At 36.8% G+C, this 17,406-nt stretch overlaps 1 protein-coding gene across 6 annotated transcripts in view; it reads right to left on the reverse strand.

The window, feature by feature from the left end:
• STXBP4 (syntaxin binding protein 4) overlaps positions 1-17,406 on the reverse strand; it is a 168,684-nt gene that overhangs the window by 139,597 nt on the left and 11,681 nt on the right. For 3 of the 6 annotated variants that reach the window (XM_042915451.1, XM_042915446.1, XM_042915447.1), the window contains exons 2-6: positions 16,118-16,194; positions 15,052-15,176; positions 10,957-11,089; positions 1,367-1,473; positions 961-1,180 (exon numbers count right to left, since the gene is read on the reverse strand). In XM_042915451.1, coding sequence (XP_042771385.1) covers positions 961-1,180; positions 1,367-1,473; positions 10,957-11,089; positions 15,052-15,098 — 507 coding nt within the window. In that variant the 5' untranslated portion in view covers positions 15,099-15,176; positions 16,118-16,194. The remainder of the gene's footprint in view (positions 1-960; positions 1,181-1,366; positions 1,474-10,956; positions 11,090-15,051; positions 15,177-16,117; positions 16,195-17,406) is intronic. The other 3 variants (XM_042915450.1, XM_042915448.1, XM_042915452.1) reach the window with 2 other exon arrangements.

Here is a 17,406-nt window from a genome sequence, read left to right on the forward strand (position 1 = left end):
AAAGAAAAGGAAGAATATAAAATGTCATTTTCTAAAGTAGGTCAAAGACCAGACTAGAAGCTCACGTTAACATAAAAAGAATGGTTTATAAGATTAAAGCTGTGGTCCAAAAAATATGAAATCTCTAAAATTTTGGTATATTTATCTTCAAGCAAAGCATTTCAGAATTAAAGGTAACAACTGCTTTCAGCTCTATGCTGTCCAAGGACAACAAAACATAAGGCCATGTACCTTATCTTTGGAAAGGTATTATAACCCCAAATAAAAAAAGTAGAAGAGGCTGACAGATAATCTTACACTCTGCATCTTATTAGCAGGCACCTGAAACTGAAATTACCTTTGATGAATTTTATTCCATTGATTGAAAGCCTACCTGAGTTTCCTATTTTGTTCTATAGCTAACATGGAATTTAAGAGTATATGCTCTATTTGTTTTAACTTTGATTTGTTAGGGCACTGCAGCAATTAGTAATGAACTGCTGATTTTGATGTAGAAACTCCTCCTTCTGTGTGATTCTACTGGGGTGAACTAGGTATTAGCATACACACGTGAGGGAACCATATCCACCTACACTGGGTAATCAGGATTACTGTCTCACTGTGCAGGAGAATAAGCTAAGAACAAAAAGGTAGACTGCCTGTCTTCAGTCAAGCAGAAAATAGGAATAACAAGAAACCATTAGACATTTTCTGAAAATAAATATGACATGCCTAACACAGTTTTGAGTGCTATCTAGGCATATCTTTGCAAGGCCCTCCCTGATCTTGACTTTCTGAACCAAAGACACACTGACTTGAAAAACTATTATTGACACGGCACAGCATAAAATTCTTAAGCAGGAAAAAAAGAAAAGATCTTTCAAGTAAATAAACTGCATTGCCGAAATTATAATTCTATGTGTATGTAACAAACATAAAAATATACAGACCGGATAAATATACAGAGAAATGTAAGATTACCTGATTTCTCCTAAAAGAAGATAAAATGGTATCTGTAGTTTGGGGAGTAGATGAAGTCTTTGGAATTAGTATTTCAGGGGGAGAAGGAAGAAGGCTAAATGTTGAGGCTTGTGGTCCATATTCTCCTGAAGCTTGTAAAAGGGATGTACAAGATGGATTTTCTAGATGACTGCCATCCGACTTTTGTCTTATGAAGGCTATCTCCCAAGCAGGTTCTGACCTAGCATTAAAAAGCAGTAACTTTATGGATAGGTTATGGATATGGTACAATTGAATTTTAAGATAATGTTTCAAATATTATGAAAACATACTTCTTTTAGGGTCTAAAGTATTTAAGTCTCTTAAATTACTATTTTTGAGAAGACATGCTAAAAAACTCATTCTACTTTATGGATAGGAGAGTTACCTTAACTTGGCTCTGGTAATTATGCTTTTTGCTTCTTCAAAGGATACACCAATCATAGATTCCCTGTTTATTGAGACAAGTTGGTCTCCTGGCTTCAAACGTCCATCCTAACGAAAAAAGTAATATATATAAAGAAACTAAGATTGATGGTTTAAAAAAAAACAAAAAACTGATGTAACCAAACCAAAGAAAAATTTTAGTCAACAGTCTCTTAAAAAAAGAGTGAAAAGAAAATACTGGACAAAGAACTTCAATAGCAAAACGTTTTTAGCTAGTTTGCCTACATGTGGATGAAATGGAATGGTTCGTGCATACACAGGCTAAATTTGCACACTAAAGAATCCTGAAGACATACATGAATACATATATGCCTAGATTAAGACACAGCCTGCCTGGCACACCAGGAAAAGACCTGTTTTAAAAGCTTGGTACTACATATGAGACAGATACAGCTCTGACTCTGTGATAAAGTGAAATAATTCTAGAATATTTCAGAGTGCAAGACTCATTCACTTTAGTTTCTGAGCATTCCTGCATCTCTCATCCCACCAAATTGGTAAGATTCATTCCATAGTAAGATTTAAAAAAAATTTTTTTTAATGTTTCTTTATTTTTGAGAGTGACAGACAGAGCATGGGTGGGGGAAGGGCAGAGAGAGAGGGAGACACGGAATCCCAAACAGGCTCCAGGCTGTGAGCTGTCAGCACAGAGCCTGATGCAGGGCTCGAACCCATGGACTGGGAGGGAGATAATGACCTGAGCCCAAGTCAGACGTTTAGCCAACTGAACCATCCAGGCGCCCCTCCGCAGTAAGATTCCTAAAAATTCAGTCAAGGATCTTAGTTAGATTGATCCTACCCATATTTCAGCTCTTTACTGGATCCGTCATAACTCCTGTGATGCAGTTCTAGCTGGTTGTATATTCAGCTTTACTCATGTCCTGCTAAGGATGACCACTTCTAACCGGCTGCCTTGCGTTGTCTGCTAAGACCCAGCTCTGGCTATAACTAGCCTAACTGGATAAGAACAGAGCCTACTGATGACAAGATTTCATTTAATTTAATTTAAGTTTCTCGGTCTTTACCTGTCCTTTTCCTTAATTCAAACTGGAAAAGAAGAATGAGCTCTTTTCATTTTCAGCTCCTAAGACATGTCTCAATTATTCTCAAAGATAGAAGGCAATATTTCTGTAATGAGGGAAGAAGCTTATATGGTTAAAAGAGCTAGATTTTTACCCTAATGGCATTTAATTAAGTTCTACAAATTCAAGGAAATATCTCCCTTCAAAGTCTTATCTATGATATATTCTAAGATATATTCCTTAGAAAACTAACTGATCTTCAATCTGAACTTCATTATATATAATAATGGTAATCTATAGTTACTTCACTACTAAATAACAATAGCTATTTTTTTTTGTTTTTTAAAAAGATATTTAGTGAGGCACCTGGGTGGCTCAGTCAGTTGAGCGTCTGACTTCAGATCAGGTCATGATCTTGCGATCTGTGAGTTCGAGCCCCTCATCGGGCTCTGTGCCAATAGCTCAGAGCCTGGAGCCTGCTTTGGATTCTGTGTCTCCCTCTCTCTCTGCCCCTCCCCTGTTTGTGCTCTCTCTCTCTCTCTCTCTCAGAAATAAACATTAAAAAAAATTAAAAAAAAAAAAAGATACCAAGTGCTATCTCTTACACTGAATACTAAGTACATAGGAAAATAAATAAATATAAAATATCAAAAAATTTTATGGAAATGTCATTTCAAATACTACGTAAAAGACACTATAACCTAAATGCATGACTCTACAACTCTTCTAAATTCTGAACATTACTCAAAAAATTAAACTAAAAAAAATTTGATTTTAAAATACATAAAATTTGAAAATTTCAATTTTATAAATATAACTAGCAAAGTCAGAGAACACAACACAAGTGCTATATTGACAAGTGATTTTTCCCCCCTTCTATTGACAAATGTATGAGGAGTAAAACACAACAGTAATGCTGGAAAAGACAAAGCAAAGTACCTACCAGAAGGATACTACATATTCAGTAAAACGAAAGAGCTTTTTTTATAAGATTTTATAAACACAGTTCTGTAGTTGCCTGGGCCCAAACCTTATTACAGAGTTTGATTACATATGCATGTAAATCAACTCTATCCAGACATACTTAGACATTTATGTACATTAGCTTGTAATTTAATATGCTAAATTTTTGTTTTAGAACAGCTATCTACCCAAGGTTAAGATGAAACAGTAACAAACAAGAAAAACAACCTTTCTGCCACAGGCAAAAAGATAAGGCTAATAATGGGGGAGAATAAACAAAATTCTAGAGTGCTTATTTCCAGGAGGAAGGGTGGGGAATGTGATCAGGGAATGGACACAGGAAGCCTGAGTAGTACCTAAAATTTTCTACTTCTTAAGTCTAAGTAACTCTAAGTGAACTCTAAGCAGATTCATAGGTGTTCATTCTATTTTTATGCTCCATTTATATGTGTCAAATGTCACATCATCAAAAAGAAAAGAAATTCTCCATCCCCCCCAAATAAAAAGGAGCTCATAATATCTGCCCCAACAATGTGTTTAGCTAACTGAATTATGTTTTGGTTTTATATTCCAGTTCTATATTGGAAGTAAGGGTCAAATAGAGAAATTTTTAATCTAATTTCAAAATAAATTAATAAGTAAGTGAAATTAAATAAATGTCATTATTAAATCCAGCCCTAGGCCATTTGGAATCAATGGTTCCAGCTCTTTATTGGAATCAGTTCAATAAGGTAGATTGCAACTAAAATTTAATGGCTATACTACTATTGACTTGTATCACAAAGCCTGGCAACAATTTAGGGAGAGAAAAGGGGAAAACGAAGACAGAAGAAAGCTCTGTTTCACTGGAGCAAAGCTTTCAAGGACACCAACAAGGAGGGGTATCTGGGTGGCTCAGTCGGTTAAGCGTCTGACTTCAGCTCAGGTCACGATATCACGGTTCGTGAGTTCAAGCCCCACGTCGGGCTCTGCACGGACAGTTCGGAGCCTGGAGCCTGCTTCGGATTCTGTCTCCCTCTCTCTCTCTCTGTCCCTCCCCTGCTCACGCTCTGTTTCTCTCTCTCTCTCTCTCTCTCTCAAAAATAAAAAAAAAATTAAAAAAAAATTAAAGGACACTGACAAGGAAAAAAAAGGATTTTTTAGAATCAGGGTGGCAGACAGTACATACTGTCAGATGGCAGTTCTTCCATTTGGGCAGGGGCCTTCAGACACAGCGGACAGAAGAGGAAAGAGCAGGAGGTGTGGCAGCCGGATAGACCCGAATGCTAATTTGAGCTCTACAACTTGCTAGCTAGATGTTCATAAACAAATAGAGAGAGAGAGTGAGAGGGGAAGGGGGCAGGGAGAGGCACAAGAGCTAATCCACAAAAAACATAGATCTGAATTAAAAATTGTTGGAGGGAGCTCCCGTATCCACGTATCTTATATAGACCACAGCTGGCTGTCAGGGTTGCAGAGGAAAAGGCTACTGAAAACACACAGGTGGGGGCACCTGGGTGGCTCAGTTGGTTAAGTGTCTGCTCAGGTCATGATCTCACGGGCCGTGAGTTTGAGCCCTGCATTGGGCTCTCTGCTGTCAGCACAGGGCCTGCTTCAGATCCTCTGTCCCCCGCCCCTGCCCCTTCCCTGTTAGTGTGCTCGCGCATTCTCTCTCTCAAAGAAATAAACAAATAAACATTAAAAAAAAAAAAAACAGGTAGGCAACAGGGTTTCAGCAGACCTGCTATCTTCCACATTTTCCTCTCAGAGTGTACAGTATTAGCAGTACAGAGGGAAAAGCTCCCATGAACACAATTTAATGTATCTTATATTAAAGCACACTGAGGTACCGAAGTAGCATTTTCCATCAGGACAAGAGTCAGAAAAGGGACGAAGAATAATGCCCTCTAACTGCAGCTTTTGGTGTTTATATATATTTTTTCCTTTACTAAAAAGTATTTACAGCGTTTTTTTTTTTTCTTTGCCTCCTAGAATAAGATCTTAGCTGATCATGTGAATTTCTGAACCTGTTTAAAAGTCAGAACCTGCAAACTAAAACACAGCTATTTCCGTAAAAGTCTGGCATTCAAAACCAGTGAATCTTGCCCCAGTTGGATTAATGTATATGTGAAGATACTAACTTCGGGGACATGCCGAGGCCTCTTCCACACTGTCTGGGTTCTGATTCAGCAGTTACTGAGCAACTGCATAAGGCGCCAGGCAAGGCGCCAAGCACTTTCACATGCCCACCTTCAGGGTCTGCATTCTTTTGCATTGACATTTACAAAGATGTTGAAGTCATAACATATCCCTGACCATTTAGACACTTCTGTTAAAAACCACCAGCCCTGTTCATTTACAATAACCATTATATAGTTTTCTAAATAACATGTTACCATGTTATCAGAAACCATCTATACAGCCTGACTCTGATTTAACTAACTCTTGATTCCTGAATACTAGGGAAGGCTCCTGCAAGACTTCCCGTTCTTTTCCCATTACTTTCAGAAACTGTCAACTTCTTTTACTGCCAGTTACTAATATGAATTTAGGCAAGACGCTTAATCTCTATGTGATTCCATTTTCTTAGCCGTAAAGTGGAGATAAATACCTATCACACAAGGTTGCTATTAGTAATTAAGTAACATAGATGAAATTCTAGCACACTGTAGGTGTCAAATAAAGGTGAGTTGAATCAGAATTCCATGCCTGTTGTAATTTTCACATTGATAGCAAATTTAATCCTATTTACTCCTCAAATTAAGAACCTTTAAAGGCTGCCCATGGGTAGGAAAAGTTGAAATTCCTTAGCTTCCCAGACTCAGCACAATAAACTACCTACAATCTACTTTCTCCAGCCTCACCATCCACCTTCCCTCCTCAGCATACAAATTCTTCAATCTATTCTCAGAAAATGTTGTTCACACCACCTACCCCATCACTTCTCCACCTGATGAACTGGCACTTAAACTTCACCGCCAAGTACAAACATTCGCTCTGAGATAAGTTTGCCCCAATCGCCTGGAATTACTTATCTGTTCCTCTCTTCCCAAAAGCACTTTTACTTATCTCAGTAATTACACTTACTTTGTGCTGTCCCTATTCATCCACATAGCTTTTTCTCTCCTATTAGAGCACATTAATCCAGCAACTTCCAAACTAGCAGCCCTGATTTTTTTCAGTTGGCCAAAACCATGTCCTTTTCATGGTTGTTTCCCCCAGCCAGGTACACAATAAGCCCACAATAAATTAATCAGGGCCAGAAAACAGTCTGAGAAAATTAAGGTGGCTCAGACAGTAGTAATAATGGCAAAAGAGAAAAGAATGACTTGTAAAGTGAACCCTCTTGGGTTGCTACTTCCTTAGCTTCCACTGATGCGACTGGCTTCTAGACACTATGTCATCCAGAGGCCTTGGTCCGAGTTCCACGGTTAGGATCAGCACATTCTGAAAACAGACTTCCTCTGAAAGATAAATATGTCCTACTTCGATCCTCTGTGAACAATGACTAACCATTAGTATCTACATCTGTGTGATCGCTGTCTTTACCTACAGGATTTGACTTAAAAAAAAAAAAAAAAAGGTCCTGAATTTATCAAATTTAAGATGACATTGACTGTAAGATGGCCATTATTTTACACAGCACTAAGAGAAGAAAATGCTGCCAATTACACTATGAAATTGGTTGTAAGACTCATCTCATAGAGCTTATATGTATGTGCTTTAATATAGGTCTTAGAATCAGTTAAATGATATATGAAATGTAGTATCAGGTTTGAAGAAAAGCTTTTGATCACTGCCTGCTTTCCTTACACTATTAGCAGAAAAACAAAGAAGCAAAAACATGTGAAAACTTCAAAGAAAGTTTGTGTCCAGAATGTAACACAAAGGACAAGGGAAGAAGGGGACTTGGTATGGAGCCAGATGGTGGCAGGGGAATGGGGAACAGGCAGAAACATGACAGAATGACTAAGGGATCATTCATTCATAAATATTAACTGAGCAATTAGTTTATGCCAGGCATCACTTTGGGGACTAAGGGTATTATTGTGAATAAAACCAGATAGAATCCTCCCACCTAGGAAACATACTGTCTTGTGGTCCAGACAGAGTTGATAAAATAAGTACAGATATGGATGTGTGTCTACAAACTGAGATCGGTGATATCTCAGGAAAGAAACAGGATCTAGGAGCACATATAGGAAAAAAGACCTGGCCTAAACTGGAGGGCACCGAGAACACATTCCTTAGGAATTAGTCTTTGAATAGATATTTGGAAGTCATGGCGGCAGCAGCATGGGTGTGTTCTGAGTCAGAGGGTACAGCATATGAGAAAGAACTTCAGGAAACTGAAAAATACCGCTCCGGAAGCATAAAAATGGAAAGCCAGAGAAGTAGAGGGCAGAAGTCACGTGATACAGGCAACTGAATATTAGTAAGATAGGCTGGGGAGGAAATAGGCATGGTGCATAAAAGCAGACAAAGCTATTGTGAGATCTGATTAAAAGCTATGTGCTGGTGGTGGAGATCAAGAAGACTGATGGGCTCAAGTGATATTTAGAGAGTAAAAAAGTCAACAGCATGTGCTGATAAAACTGGGGAGGAATGTTAAGGGAGAGGAAGTAGTTAGGCTTCTGTTAGGTTTTCTAACTTGGTACAACTGGAAGGTGTCATTCATCAAGTTTGGGAACAGAGGAAGAAGCTCTCTTTGGGAAGAGATGGCCAGATGAGGCTATGGTGTGACTATCATGACTCTTGCCTCAACTACAGTGAGTTTGAGATGCCTTAAGGAGATCCAAGTGGAAATGCTGACCAAGCAATTGGACATGTGAGTATGAAGCTCAAAGGAGTATCTCAGCCAGAAAAAGGTCTAAGATTGAACACTAAAGACTGCAGACTGATATGGAACTGGCTGGTGGGGTGAAAAGGGCCTTGGAGTTCTCATATTTCCTCAGTACCTAGTACATCTAATCTCATCCTATAGGCTGTCTCTAACACTTTGAGATGGAAGAATCTTCCTTCTATTGCAATGGAAAAATTGTCAAGATGCCCCAAGTTTGAATATGTTTTTCAAAGAAACATGGTATTTTGGTTACTGAACCAGTACTGTATTTTGTATTTCCCAGTAGGAAAACATTCATGCATGTGTAAGGGGGTGGGGGTGAGGGTTCAGGCAGCTGTGATTAATTAAAGATTTCTTCTGAGTTCCAATAGCCCTCTAACATATGAAGTTTGGGAATATAAATGCAATATAATCCATCTATAAGCTTGGGGATTACCTATATTGTAATTCTGAAACAACAGAATATTATAATTAGACCAAGTGAAAGCACTCATATGCATTTAAAAATATGAAGGTGCTCAGTTCAGCAACTTAATAAGGATAATCTTATGAGCCTGTGTTTCCTATTGTATGAATATATCTACTATGCAGAAATTTTGCACAGATTAGAAATTTATCAACATGCCTAACAGTATTTGGAACACAGTAAATGCTATTATTAATAAAAACATTTAAAAATAAAACTGCATCAATTTGTATTTGCAGAATAAATATGCATGTAACTCTCCATCTTGAGGAAGTATACAAAAATGAGTGTGAGCATTGCAAGTGTATTTATTCTTCTCTGTCTCCACCTTTCTCTGTTTTGGCTGTTTTCTTCCTTTGGACTTGACCAGATACTGTCAAGGAACATTAATAACTCTGTGCTGCTCTCTAGTGGTAAATATAGAATATAGTCCATTAAATGACTACTTTTTGATAGCCTTCCAAACAATGAAATTCTAAGAAAAACCAATAAGAGAAAGTATTTAATTTCCCAGTCTGCTACCACTGATAGCAGATTAAGTGTCACTCAGCATGTTATCACTTTATTATTTTAACTATAAATATGTTTCATTGGAATAAAAAAGCACAAACTGATGCGTATCATAATAGCAAATTTTTATCACTTGTTAGATACCATGATCTATTATTACACTGTATGAAGTGTGGTCTAAGAAATAACTTGGCTATAGTGAACACACACACACACACACACACACACACACACACACACGTCCCTCAACTAAAGCAGTCATAAACATCTCAATTCTTACAAGACTAATTTTATTTTTTGTTTGAATTTGTTAAACACCTTAGTATTTAAGTAAACTTTATTTGGTTAATAATTTAAATTCAATAGCTAAAAGTCTGTATTATTATATATCCTAAATTTATTATATAACACTTACAACATGGTAAGTGTATCCTATTATCTCAACAAGCTTGAAACAATTGAAATCATTTCTACTATTTTCGAAATTATTGGCGAAACTAATTTTTTTTTCCTAACAAGGGGAATAAAAATCCAGTTGCCTAGATAAACTACTTGCTAAACAAATGTTTGGGGTGAGGATGGAGGTAGGGGCAGGACTATTTATTGAATCAAAATAACTAAAAGAACAACAATATGAATAAACTTAATGTTAAAAGGATCCTTTCTCATGCTCTATAGCTTGCTGTTAATACAATTATTTTATGAAATTCTTTATATCCTATATCTCTCCAAAAAGGACTGCAGGCAATTTTCAACAAAAGACAGATAGAATCACATTAGTAAAACAGATATGGCAAATGAAATTCAGGAGGAATGAAAATGAAAATATAGTAACTAGTTTGTTAAGTAAGTTGTTGATATTGTACTTCAAATGTGGATCTGAGCTTTCTAGCAACCAGAGCAAAAAGGAAATCATGATTTATATATTTCTTATAACAAAGAGGGGAGTAAGGCTTTCTAATTTGTAAAAAAAAGAAAAAAAAAAGATATTTTCTGGTCTTAAGTCTAAATCTAATTTCTCATGTGGGCAACTAATGCGTGATATAAATAACAAACTAAACAAGAATTACTGCAAATTCAGAGATGAGCAGAATTTATATGCTGAGTTTGTATATTTTGCATTTAGGAGAGGCTAAATATGAAGGTACTTCCAGTTTAAGTGATCTGACTTAATCCAAATTCAGCAGTGGAGAAATAACATGCCTTCAAATACAATTTCTCAAAATCAGACTTTGGATAAGAGTTAAATAGCATATTATTAAAAATATATAACCTTTAGTTAAGAGTTTGAAGTCTGGGGGCACCTGGGTGGCTCAGTTGGTTAAGTGTCTGACTTCAGCTCATGATCTCACTGTTTGTGAGTTGGAGCCCCGTGTTGGGCTCTGTGCTGATAGCTCAGAGCCTGGAGCCTGCTTTAGATTCTGTGTCTCCCTCTCTCTGCCCCTCCCCTGCTCACAGACTGTCTCTCTCTCTCTCCCAAAAATAAATAAACATTAAAAAAAAAAAAAAAAAAGATTCTGAAATCTGTTATTTTCCAATTTATTTCATGTTTACTTCCTATTTATTTGTTAGGTTAAAGCTCCTTGAAGGTAAAGGCCTATCTTCCAGTTCTTACAAGATCTTTCACTGAGAAATAGTCACCGGGACATTCAATTAATACTAAAAATTTACTGATGTAGTAGGAAAACAAACCTCACCACTAGTAGGTTTGGTTTTTGGTGAAGTATTATTTTTATTTTAATTTTTACCTTGTAACAGTCTCCTCCAGGAATAATTTCCTGAATATATACCAAGGGACCTTCATTCCGGTTAATTCCTCCAAGGATCTTCAGACCAAGGCCCGTTTCCTTGGTGACTGTAATCATCTGAAAGGCAGGATCCCTAAGATAAAGTAAATTAGCACTCACAGGTTAGCCTAGAGGATCTATGCCCACTTTTTCTTCAAACTACTTGTTAAATCAAATTCTTAGATCTAGATAACCCCATATACTCAGTACATACCAGTAAAGACATTTAGAAAAGTATGATGATAGGAAAACAATCAAATGGATTCTGTTATCTGTAGTATTTTTTTTTCTATAAAAACAAACCATAGAAGAAATTACCGCAATAGTGCTTATTTCTCTGTTGTAGAAGGAAGAAAAATACCTTCAACATATAATTTAAATATATTTAAAGGTTTATTAAAGGTAACTGAACAGATTTCCCTTTTTAGCTGGCTTCTTAGACTACACTGAGGGATCAATCCCAAAATTAAAGATTTTATTGAGTTAGGTAAGTGACTTTTTAAAAGACATGTTGGCAGTCATTTAAAGCAAAATAAATATGACCTCCATTTGAATATCAAAAAGAAAAGTTTATCTTTTTAATTTCAGAAGAGTATTTTCTGATAGAAAGCACGTGCTCATCCATAATTTCTGTCAAACGTTAAGAACAATGACATTAGAAAAGAAGGAGGGGCGCCTGAGTGGCTCAGGCAGTTAAGCCTCTGACTTTAGTTAAAGTCGTGATCTTGCAGTTCATGAGTTTGAGCCCCACATTGGGCTCTGTGCTGACAGTTCAGAGCCCGCAGTCTGCTTCAGATTCAGTGTCTTCCCCTCCCTCTGCCCCTACCCCACTTGCTCTCTCTGTCTCTCAAAAAATAAATAAATACTAAAAAATTTTTTAGAAAAAGAAAAGAAGGAACTGTCAAAAGAATTCTATAAAAGGCATACCCTCAAATTGTGTTTCTGAACACTCCAGTCAGAGTGGAGACTTTTATTGGTCAAAGAGGGCTTGAACACAGTTTCAAATAAGGCTTAGGGCTGCCTGCTTACATATGATGTAACTGGGGTTGTGCTAAGCAATATACATACACTATGCTATTCAACTTAGCATTTATACAACTCCTAAGATTATTACCCTCATTTTTCTGAAAGCACCAAAGTCTGGGAAGGTTAACTTGGTGGTCTAAGGTTATAAAGCTGGAGAACAGCAATGGAAACCCAGTTTGTGTTACTCTAGAGGCGAAATGTGGCATAAGATATGCTTCGTGGTTGTATTAAAGCCAGTGATGAATATTGGAGCTATCTTCACACATATCAAAAAAACTGAAACTGGTATTAAAAAAGGTGCCTCGTATCTTAAATATTATTACAGTTTTTAGAAAAAGCTTTCTTAGCTTCTGCCACAAGAATTCTAACTATATCTTTAAGAAAGCATGTATTCAAAAGTTAAATAATAAAAAAGACAGGATGAAAAAAATTAAAATACAAAAAACCCCACAAAACCTTATAAGCCTTCCTGCTTTTGAATATTTTGCTCTCTACACAGGACATTGTTCAGGGTTGCATTATACAGAATTAAGCTCTGGTGTTGGATGGCCTCTCTGGTTACTAGGGCAACGGTCAATTAGCTAGAAAAAGAGGCAGAAGGCACTAGGTCCACAATGTTTCACTGTTACAGATTTCAGAAGCTCAGCCCGCTTTTGATGGAATATTAGGTTATAAGGGCATAAAAGAATGAAGCCTAGAATTGAGAGAGAGGAGGTAGAGGGGGAATTAAGGTACCTCATTAGGTACCTTGTATAACCTCTTAAACCCTCCAAATGCAAATTTCCTTCAATGGGGATATTCATAATCTCCACCATATATTAGTGCTTCAGTAAAGGATCCCTCTTTTTCTAATTGTCAACAGAATTTCTGTATTTTGTACAGCATTTACTTGCCAGGACCTTATGTTACAACTCCCTTATGTTAAAAATTTATATTATTTACTTTTTCTTAGCTATTACAAATAGTTCTGCTGCTCAACTTTAATCCCAGAGAATTACAAGTTAAAACTAGGCAGAGATATTGCTATTTACTTACAAGATCAACATATAATTTAAAACTGTGACAATATACTCCAATGACAAGGCTGTGGAAAAAGAGGTACTCTTGTACATTGTTGATGGGAATGCAAAATGGCATAACTTCTAATGAGGGAATTTGGTAAACTCTAAATTTACCCTCTGATCCAGAAATCCCATTTCTAGGAATCTATCCCAAAGATACTCTGGCAAAAAATACAAAATTACGTGTATACTAGGTTATTTATTTTCGCATAATTTGAAATCTTCAGAAATTGCAAATAATGGGTGTCTATCAATAAGGTGCTGGCTGAATAAACTATGGTAAATTGATAGGATAGAATACATAGTTACAAAAGGTACAAGAAAGACATTTATAGACTGATATAAAAAGACCACCAGGATATAATTTTAAAAATTTATATATATATATATATATATATATATATATTTTTTTTTTTTTTTTAAAGGCAAGATCAAAGAGTATATATAATATGCTACCTTTTTGTTAAGAATATGCTGGTGAGTGGAAACTGGGAGGTGGAGCCTGGATGTTGGGGCCATCTTGCCTCAGTCATATGATTCTTTCCCATGGCCTTGATTTTGCCTTAAGTAGTTGGGCAAAACTCTCTGCTGTCCCAGAAAGTAAAACTGTTCAGCACCAGAGCATAAAGCTGTGCATGGAGCTCTTTGCACACACCACAGATGAGCCTGGCTGGTAACCCCTGGAGACCAGAACTTTTCAGTGCTCTCAGGAGGTGATGTCAGAGAAAGACATCCTGAGTTTAACCAGCCTGACACCCTTCTCCAGGGAAGACCTGTGAATCTGAGCTGAAGGGCTAATGTGCATGTGTTTACTATGAATAATAGCTTTCAGGTGAAAATATTGACTCAAGTGTGTATATATATACACACACAAATACATATATATATAAAACATGTGTATATACTTATATGTATATTATTTGCTTATCCAAAAAGAAGCACAGGGAAAGAACCAAAAATAAAAATGGTTATCTATAAGAAGAATGAGGGCACAGAGTGAATGAAAGACAAGAATGCCTTATTCTATGAGTTACAGGTTTGCAAAATGGCCACAAGTTCTTCCCATCGCTGTCTGTATGCCCTTTGGAATGTGACTTTACTGTTCCTTCCATTAAAAAGTAGAGTCTAGGGGTGCCTGGGTGGTTCAGTTGGTTGAGCATCTGACTTCGGCTTGGGTCATGATCTCACGGTTCGTGAGTTCGAGCCCCGTGTCGGGCTCTATGCTGACAGCTCAGAGCCTGGAGCCTGCTTCAGATTCTATGTCTCCCTCTCTCTCTGCTCCTCTCCCACTCATGCTCTGTCTCTGTCTCTCTCCTTCAAAAAAATAAATAAAAACATTAAAAAAAAAGTAGATTCTATATCTATACCCCTTGAATTTGGACTTGGCTATCTGAATTGCTTCAGTCAATGACAGACCAGCAAATGTAAGGGAAACAGACATTTGAAAAACACTTGGGCTTGTTGCTGGGAACCATTCCACCATCCTGTGAAAAAGCCTGAGCTAGCCTCCTGGAGAATGAGACCAGGTTCAGAGAGATAGCCATCCAGACTTTCCAGATGAGGCCCCAGAAATGTGAATGAGGCCATCCTACACTATCCGGTACATACCAGAACAACCAAAGCATGAGAAAAAATAAATGCTTGCTGTTTCAAGACAATTTGGGTGGTTTGTTACTCAGCAAAAGTTAATCTTACATTATCTTGTTTTGATACTTGAATCATAAAATATTTTAAATATTCAAAATATCAGATCAAATTTTTTAAAAAGCAATTTCTATAAAGAATTATAAAAAAGAATGCAGAATTTATCCCATACATTGATTTACATTGGAAAGTAATTATTGATCAACTTCCTAATTATTGCTTTAGACCAGTTAGCTGTATAAAATTTTGAACTAAAAGCTCATTAACATTCTGTATATTTCAAACTATGTAGCTCAAAACTTATTACATTTAATTTAAAAATTACTTTTCAAGTAGGCTGGATGATACCACAGCAGGTGTATTTTTATTCATGATTTTACCACAGGAGCCTTGGATTTAACCACTGTGTAAATGAAGATCTTGATGAAGAGTCTAGAAATTCTTCTTTTCCTAAGAATGGAGAAGTAGAAAATAAATTTTCATGCCTTAAGAGTAGTCAAATTCGATTTCAATTTTGCATAAAAACATCACATACACTTGGTATGTAAATGATATGCATTTATATAGACACGTTAGAGGTTGATAATATCTAAGAAATATAAAGACAGTTCTCCAGATCGAGAGAGAGAGAGAGAGATAGCTATAGCTATAGGGCTATATTCACATCATTATCTGTATCTATATAAAATTGGCATTTTCTGGCAGAGATGAAAAATACAGTTAAGCTTTAGATAACTATATAGCTTCCACCGTTAATACACTTAAATCACATACTAATAAAAGACTGTGACAAATATCTCTTGTGAGCACAAGGCTAGAAAGTTTTTTTTTAATGTTTATTTATTTTTTATTTTTTTAACATTTTTATTCATTTTTGAGAGACAGAACACTGGTTCGGGAGGGGAAAAAAGAGAGAGGGAGACACAGAATCTGAAGCAGGCTCCAGGCTCTGAGCTGTCAGCACAGATCCCAAAGCAGGGCTTGAACCCACAAACAGTGAGATCATGACCTGAACCGAAATCAGATGCTTAACCGACTGAGCCACCCAGAAGCCCCATTAATGTTTATTTATTTATTTTGGAAAGGCAGAGATTGAGAGAGAGAGAGAGAGAGAGAGAGAGAGAGGGAGAGAATGCACAAGTAGGGGAGGGGCAGAAAGAGAGAGGGAGACACAGAATCACAATCAGGCTCCAGGCTCCAAGTTGTCAGCACAGAGCCTGACACAGGGCTTGAACCCATGAACCACGAGATCATGACCTAAGGCAAAGTCAGGCGCTCAACCGACTGACTGAGCCACCCAGGCGCCCAGGCTAGAAAGTTTATAGTCAGAATATCTGTAACATAATTATATAATACACTGTTGAAAAAAACAGAAATTCCTATTGTCATACCAACTATCTTGAGGGACTTCTTGTAGATCCAATATTACTCTGAATCATATCATTCCACAAGCTTCTTAAATACTTTCCTGTGAAAAGAAAAAAAATATGTGTGTGTGTGTATATATGTGTGTGTGTGTGTATATATATATATATATATATATATATATATATATATGATTTTAATGTCTCATGTGGCTCCACTGTGAAAATTAAAAAGAATGATGCAGTTTCATTTAATTAAAAAAAGTTGTATTTGAACAGAAGTTTACCATCTCTGCATAAGAAATATGGATAAAGTACAGAACCTTAAAAGCCACTGGGAACATTTAGCACAACCCTCTTATTAAAGAAATGAATAGCTAGATTCAGAAATTGTGTGCTTTCCCCACACAAGTGAGAAATAGTGGTTGTTTTTCTAGCTAGCATTCAGACTTCAAAGCCTAGAGTGTGGTGGACCTTGACATCAGATAGGCCTAGATTCCAATGTGACCTTCTTCTCCAGGCCTTAGTTTCTTCATAGGTACAGTAACTACCTTGACTGTAGTGATGGTTTTACAAATGAATGCACATGTCAAAACTTACCAAATTCTCTCACTATAAATAGGTACTGTTTATTACAAGTCAATCATATCTTAATAAAGCTAAATTTTTAAAAATCTGATGAATCTGATTTTTATTTAAAGTTGCCAGAGGGGAAGGGGCTGGTGGGGGGTGGGGGGTAGAGACTGGCAAAATGGATGAAGGGGAGTGGGAGATACAGGCTCCCAGTTATGAAATGAGCAAGAAATAAATAAATCACAGGGATGAAAAGTCCAGCATAGGGAATACAGTCAATGATATTATAATAATGTTGTATGGCAATGGATGGCAGTACACGTGTGGTGAACAAAGCATAATGTACTGTTGTAGAGTCACTACGTTGTGTACCTGAAACTAATGAAACACTGTGTGTCAACTATACTTCAATAAATTTTTCTTAAATAAAATTCTCTAAAAACAAAAAAAGGGGAAGCTTGACCTTGGCATATATCTTCCTTCCCTTCAGAGAGCCCACTTACAAGACTATAAACTCATAATGTACATGAATAAATGGGAGAAGAGCCATCAGATTAAATGTTCAACAAATTTCTGGAAGACAAAAAATAGGGAGGTGATAACGGATAAAGGAAGGCTGAAGAAGCTGAAAATTAGGGCAAGCCTTCTTAAATATTTTCGAGTTTGAGCACACACAGAGAAAATCGGAATATACGTACAAAGCACCGGGGTAAACAGAGGCAGCATGCTATACCTCTGAGGAG

Source organism: Panthera leo, chromosome E1 (assembly GCF_018350215.1).
Source record: "Panthera leo isolate Ple1 chromosome E1, P.leo_Ple1_pat1.1, whole genome shotgun sequence".
Taxonomy (NCBI): Eukaryota; Metazoa; Chordata; class Mammalia; order Carnivora; family Felidae; genus Panthera; species Panthera leo.